This window comes from Saccostrea cucullata, unplaced genomic scaffold (genome assembly GCF_032062105.1).
Source record: "Saccostrea cucullata isolate Sc308-1 unplaced genomic scaffold, CSIRO_AGI_Scuc_v1 ctg1760, whole genome shotgun sequence".
Classification (NCBI taxonomy): domain Eukaryota; kingdom Metazoa; phylum Mollusca; class Bivalvia; order Ostreida; family Ostreidae; genus Saccostrea; species Saccostrea cuccullata.
In genome coordinates, this window is record NW_026920138.1 from 2,202 (window position 1) to 9,308 (window position 7,107).

Consider the following 7,107-nt stretch of genomic DNA (forward strand, 5'->3'; position numbering starts at 1 on the left):
TTCCACTACGATTATTGCCGAGATCAAAGAAATGCTACATACATTATTCTCCAATAAATCACAAACGTTATCAAAAAATTATAAGATCAGAAGCACATATCAAACCTGTGCAGTTAAAATGAACAATTGACTTAACAATGAAATACATATTTAGACTACATCCATGTGTCGTCTATTGCAATTTGATTACTGATGGGTTTTATCTTTAATTTTTATACTTCTGATCTGTTATTCATGTCATTCGACACAATGCTTTTTTAAAAATTCATCCGCAACACTATCACATTTCAGACTTTTGTCAAAAACCTTTTATAATTTTTTTTTCTGTTTTGAGAAGTCATAACTAACATAAATAAGAAGGCATTACTTTTTTAAGTGCTATCTATTATGACTTTCCCACCCAGACATTTAAATCTATAAATAATATCTCCAACCAGGAAGTAAATTACAACAAATATCGTTTAAATCTCGCCTCAAATCTCATTCCCACATTCCAAAGTCTGTAAATAAAGTCATTTAAAGGTCATTCATAAAAGCTGTAAGTAACAAAATCATTTTAATTATTTTATGATTGGAGTAATGCTGGGGTACAGGGATTTGAATACTTGTTGTGCCAGAGTTCATGTGTTTCAAAGATAATACATGTAAATGTTAAAAGATGGAGATATGAATATGTCATTGTTATTGTAGTAATATTTTATATTCCTACTCCATGCATTATAAAACACATTCCCATGTCTCCTTCTTTGTACATTATTTTATCATTTACAGATGGCATTATCTAAAATGGATATTCCCATCAATGCCCAGCACTTTTTAGAATGCGGCATTAAAGAATGTGAAAGAAACTGTGAGTTCTACTGCAACCCTTGTCATCAAAGACTGTGCAAACAATGCAGCGAGGAACATCTGAAAAGTCCAGAAAACAAAAACCATGAGGTGGTCCTTTACCAGCAACGTAAACGACAACTTCCTGTGAAGAAATGCAAGAACCATCCCACTAAAGATGTGGACATGCTCTGTAGAGAATGCCAAGTTTCAGTATGTTCCAAATGTGCCACACAGCAAAAACATTGGGGGCATATATTCACTGATCTAGAGACAATTTATGCCGAAAAATATGCAGACTTTCAAGAAGAAATCTTCAAAATCCAAGAGTATTTTCTACCCACATCACAAGATTTACAGAGAGAAATTAAAAATGATTCCTCAGAAATCAAAAATATCATAGACATCGTTAGAACATCCATGAAGTCTGAAGGTGAGTCCCTGAAAAGTCTGGTGGACACAGTCATATCTGAGAACTTGAAGCAATTAGACCAGATAGAGCATTCACTGTTAGAAGATCTAAACACCCAAGACAAGACCATGGATGATTACATCACTTATCTTAATAACCTTGTCAAAGAGCTCCACAGATGCCTGTCCTCCACAGAAACCCAGAAATTAATGTCTGAGAAGAAACCAAAGATCCGATCCATACCAGAGACAACAAAACCGGTCACACCAGGATTTACTGCTGGTCAATACAGCAAAAGTGATGTTACCAAATTACTTGGTAAAATACATACCCCCAACACTAATGCTAAGAAGAGAGAAATAAGGCCCATTGAAAGTGTCTGCAATACAGCAATGAAACCTACACATAAACAGATGAGAGAAGACAGAAAGAAATCTGACAAGAAACAAACAATGTCACTATCTGCCTCTGTCACCAAGGTCAGGGAGTTCAATGTACCAGGTGTTAGGGATGTATTCCATGTATCACCAGATCAACCAGACAGACTCTGGATCAGTAACAGTAATGGCAATCTTGTCCAAACAGATCTACAGGGGAATGTGATACAGAAGATAAGAACCATTGGTAGATGTGAAGGTTACCACACAGTCACACAGGACAAGGAACTGATCTTTACAGACAAACTGAAAGGCAAGAACGTCATCAATAGGATAACACAGGATAACAATATCACTGCATTCATTAAAACTGGAGGCTGGAGACCACTCAGCATACACTCCTCCCACATCAATGGGGATTTACTGGTGGGGATGGTGACAGAAAGAGAGGCTAAAGTCACCAGGTACAAAAAGACAGGAGAAGAACTACAGAACATACAGTGGGATAATAAAGGACAGGGACTGTATAATTATCCACGCTACATCACAGAAAACATCAATGGGGATATCTGTACATCAGACAGTCGTACAGGAGTAGTGGTGGTGAATAAATCAGGACAACACAGGTTCTCCTACACAGGTCAGGATTCAAGGTTCAGTCCCTATGGAATCTGTACTGATGTCCTCGGTCACATCCTGGTGTGTGATGGATTCATTATAAGTAACAGTGTTCATCTCCTTGATCAGGATGGACAGTTCTTGTCCCTATTACTCACAAAACAAATAGGACTATTCACTCCCTGTAGTGTGTGTGTGGATGATGAGAACAATCTCTATGTAGGACAAGATAGCGCCAACACACTGACAGTGTACAAGTATCTACAGTGATTATTATTCTGGCATTAACAAAACATTTATGGTGTAAAAATGCATGAAAATATCCACCATAATTTTTGTTACTTTCTATACAAGTCTTGACTAGATTTTGAAATTGTTTCATAAAATCAACTGTCTGAAATCACATTTGTTAAACACTTGTAACAAAAAAAATTACTTTATTGTATTTTACTGAGTCTCGTTTGTATATTTGTCATTATTTGAACAGTTTTACCATAATGTGTTATGTGTTATGTTGAATTTTTACCAATAGTTATCAGCTACAATCATACATGTATATATCAAATATCATTTATTGTTAAACAACTTCAAATTTTTTTATTATCAATTCTTTTTTAATGAAATCTTTATATAAACATTAAAAAGTTTCTTATGTCATCGGTGTAACAAGTGTATTTTTAGCATTGATTCCTGATGCTGCATCAGGTTTGTACATAGGTCTCTGACTGCTTGCAATTTACAGGCACGTATATAATTAATTTATTCCTTATATCTAGGGATGTCAATGAATAGTCGACTATTTGACTATCAGTCAAATGGACCAATGATGGAAAAATGAAACAAATGCAAAAAAGGAGATGTTAAAGAATTCTCAACTCAAAATTGTAAAGCGTCATTCATTAAACCATTTTAGTATCCGACCTTAGACGAATAAAAGCTTAAACACAGTCACAGTATATAAATAAGTTTCCACATTGTAAACACAGAAATTACAGTAATTACATACCGCGATAATTATATCTCAATTAATGACCTTTTTTGTTATTGTAGTAAATTATGCAGTGCTTTACTGGACTTCGAAAATTATTAATTGGACCTGTACCGATTTAAAATTTATGTACCAAGTATAAATTTATTTATTACCTCTAAGAATGTTTAAACTATAATGTTTTGAAACTTCGATAATTTAATATTAAAACAATAATCTCGACCCCTTTTCCAATTTATTTTAAATTAGCTTTAAAATCACTGTGCTGACAATTCTCTAAGAGTACTAGACCATTTTATGAATGTGATTTACGAAAATTCATACATTTTGGAGAATCAATTGCTTGTGTAAATCTATTTCATTTCTACATCTTATCCCAACTTAAGGATCATCTAAATATCAGTGTGTAATACAAAGAATCTGAGCATTTAATGTTACTTTTTAAGTTAATTTACTAAAAGGGTTTCTGATTTTTATAAATGATATTGATGAAATTTTTAAACTTCTATTTTTATTTGCAAATGGGAATACATTGAATTGAGATTTTTAAAAAGTGGGAATAGCTAGAAGACACCGTTAGATACATGTATAAGAATAAGACTTTCTTGTACCATTTTAAATTGAAAAATAAAATACGAGTACATGTATATTGTCTTGCAAACACATTGTATAGGAGACTTGTCAAAAACCTTTAATAATTTATTTTTTAGTAATACTTAAATACATGCATAATAAGCAATGCATTTCCTGCTGCTTATGATTTTTACTAAATTTATTTCTTTACGTTTTTACTTCGGTATTCTTGGTGGTTTACAACTTTGTATCTAAAGAAACTGGTTTTTCATGCAAGAGCGATTTAGCGCTCACTATAAATACTTTTACCAGGGAATGTTCAATTAATGCGACGTTCGTTACAAAGAATTGCAGGTTGTTTTGTGTCTTTGGCTCTCCCTGCCCTCCAACCCTTGCATTAATTGTTTATCTTGTAAAAGTTATGAGCTTGATTGAATGTTTTGAATAAAGAAGTGATTTGTAACGAATGCAGCAATCCTAAAGTATGTTCAGTTTCTTTGTTTTTCAATAAATTAGTCAAAAAATATTTATTTGCGGAGGAGTGAAACGAGGGAGAAAAATAAATAAGTAGGTATTACTTCTTTTATTGCTATTTATTATGACAAGACCTTGTGTCCTCTCCCTTTCCCACCAAGACATTTAAATCTATAAATAATATCCCCAACCAGGAAGTAAATTACAACTGTTACAGATAACGAAAGTCTCGCCTCAAATCTCATTCTCACATTCCAAAGTAAGTAAATAAAGTCATTTAAAGGTCATTCATAAAAGCTGTAAGTAATAAGCTCATTGTAATTATTTTATGATTGGAGAAATGCTGGGGGAGGGGGATTTGAATACTTGTTGTGCCAGAGTTCATGTGTTTCAAAGATAATAAATGTTAAAAACTTGTATGGAGATATAAATATGTCATTGTCCTTGTATTAATTTTATCCCTACTTCTTGTATCATAAAACACATTCCCATGTCTCCTTCATTGTTCATGATTTTATCATTTTCAGATGGCATTATCTAAAATGGATGTTCCCATCAATGCCCAGCACTTTTTAGAATGCGGCATTAAAGAATGTAAAAGAAACTGTGAGCTCTACTGCAACCCTTGTCATCAAAGACTTTGCAAACAATGCAGCGAGGAACATCTGAAAAGTCCAGAAAACAAGAACCATGAGGTGGTACTTTACCAGCAACGCAAACGACAACTTCCTGTGGAGAAATGCAAGAACCATCCCACTAAAGATGTGGACATGCTCTGTAGAGAATGCCAAGTTTCAGTATGTTCCAAATGTGCCACACAGCAAAAACACTGGGGGCATATATTCACTGATCTAGAGACAATTTATTCCGAAAAATATGCAGACTTTCAAGAGGAAATCTTCAAAATCCAAGAGTATTTTCTCCCCACATCACAAGATTTACAGAGAGAAATTAAAAAAGATTCCTCAGAAATCAAAAATATCATAGACATCATTAGAACATCCATGAAGTCTGAAGGTGAATCCCTAAAAAGTCTGGTGGACACAGTCATATCTGAGAACGTGAAGCAGTTAGACCAGATAGAGCATTCACTGTTAGAAGATCTAAACACCCAAGACAAGACCATGGATGATTACATCACTTATCTTAATAACCTTGTCAAAGAGCTACACAGATGCCTATCCTCTACAGAAACCCAGAAATTAATGTCCGAGAAGAAACCAAAGATCCGATCCATACCAGAGACAACAAAACCAGTCACACCAGAATTTACTGCTGGTCAATACAACAAAAGTGATGTCACCAAATTACTTGGTAAAATACATACCCCAAACACTAAAGCTGAGAAGAAAGAAATTAGGCCCATTGAAAGTGTCTACAATACAGCAATGAAACCTACACATAAACAGATGAAAGAAGACAGAGAGAAATCTGACAAGAAACATACACTGTCTCTATCTGCCTCTGTCACCAAGGTCAGGGAGTTCAATGTACCAGGTGTTGATAATGTATACCATGTATCACAAGATCAATCAGACAGACTCTGGATCAGTGACAGTAATGGTAATCTTGTCCAAACAGATCTACAGGGGAATGTGATACAGAAGATAAAGACCACTGGTACAGATCAAGGTTACCACACAGTCACACAGGACAGAGATCTGATCTTTACAGACCAAAACAAGAAAGTCATAAATAGGATAACACAGGATAATAATATCACTGAATTCATTAAAACTGGAGACTGGTCACCACTCAGCATACACTCCTCCCACATCAATGGGGACTTACTGGTGGGGATGTGGAAGGGTGAAGGTAAAGTCACCAGGTACAACAAGATGGGCAAAGAACTACAGAACATTCAGAAGGATAACAAAGGACAGGGACTGTATAATAGGCCACACTACATTACAGAAAACATCAATGGAGATATCTGTACATCAGACTTTTATAAAGGAGTAGTGGTGGTGAATAAATCAGGACAACACAGGTTCTCCTACAAAGGTCAGAAGTCATTGTTCGGTCCCTATGGAATCTGTACTGATGTCCTCGGTCACATCCTGGTGTGTGTTGTTGACAGTCACACTGTTTACCTCCTTGATCAGGACGGTCAGTTCTTGTCTCTATTACTCACACCACAACAAGGGGTAATCCTTCCCCGTAGTTTGTGTGTGGATGATGAGAACAATCTCTGTGTGGGACTAGGTCACACCAACACACTGACAGTGTACAAGTATCTACAGTGATTATTATTCTGGCATTAACAAAAGATTTATGGTGTATAAATGTATGAAAATATCCACCATAATTTTTGTTACTTTCTATAAAAGTCATGACTACATTTTGTAATTGTTTCATAAAATCAACTGTCTAGAATCACCATTGTTAATACTTATAACAAAAAAAATTACACTATGATATTTTACTTAGTATGTATATTTGAAGAGTTTTACCATAATGTGTTATGTTGAATTTTACAAATAGTTATCAGCTACGATCATATATATTTAACAAGAGGCCCAAGGGCCTTGAATCGCTCTTCTGATAAATTGTACAACCTATCACTTGTATTTGAAGCCTCTAACCCTAAGTATCCTAAGACCAAAGTTGCATCACCTGACAAAGTTTGATGATTCTTGCCAATTAGGACTACTTCTTGGTCTACATTCTTGGAAAACCCAAAATACATCAACTGACACAGTTTGATTATTCTAAGCCAATAAATACCTACGATACTTAAATATAGCCATAAAATGAAGAAAGTAGGTCACCGTGACCTAATTTTTGGTTGGCATTCTCTAAAAACCCAAGATGCATCAACAGACAAAGTTTGATGA

General features: G+C 34.7%; 1 protein-coding gene across 1 annotated transcript; it reads left to right on the top strand.

Moving 5' to 3' along the window:
- Positions 1-478: 478 nt before the first annotated feature.
- LOC134243905 (uncharacterized) lies at positions 479-6,475 on the top strand. Its single transcript, XM_062726152.1, is given in 4 exon segments — positions 479-538; positions 772-2,365; positions 5,525-6,396; positions 6,398-6,475. Coding segments are annotated over 3 exon segments (2,544 nt in total). The 5' UTR covers positions 479-538.
- Positions 6,476-7,107: the final 632 nt, after the last annotated feature.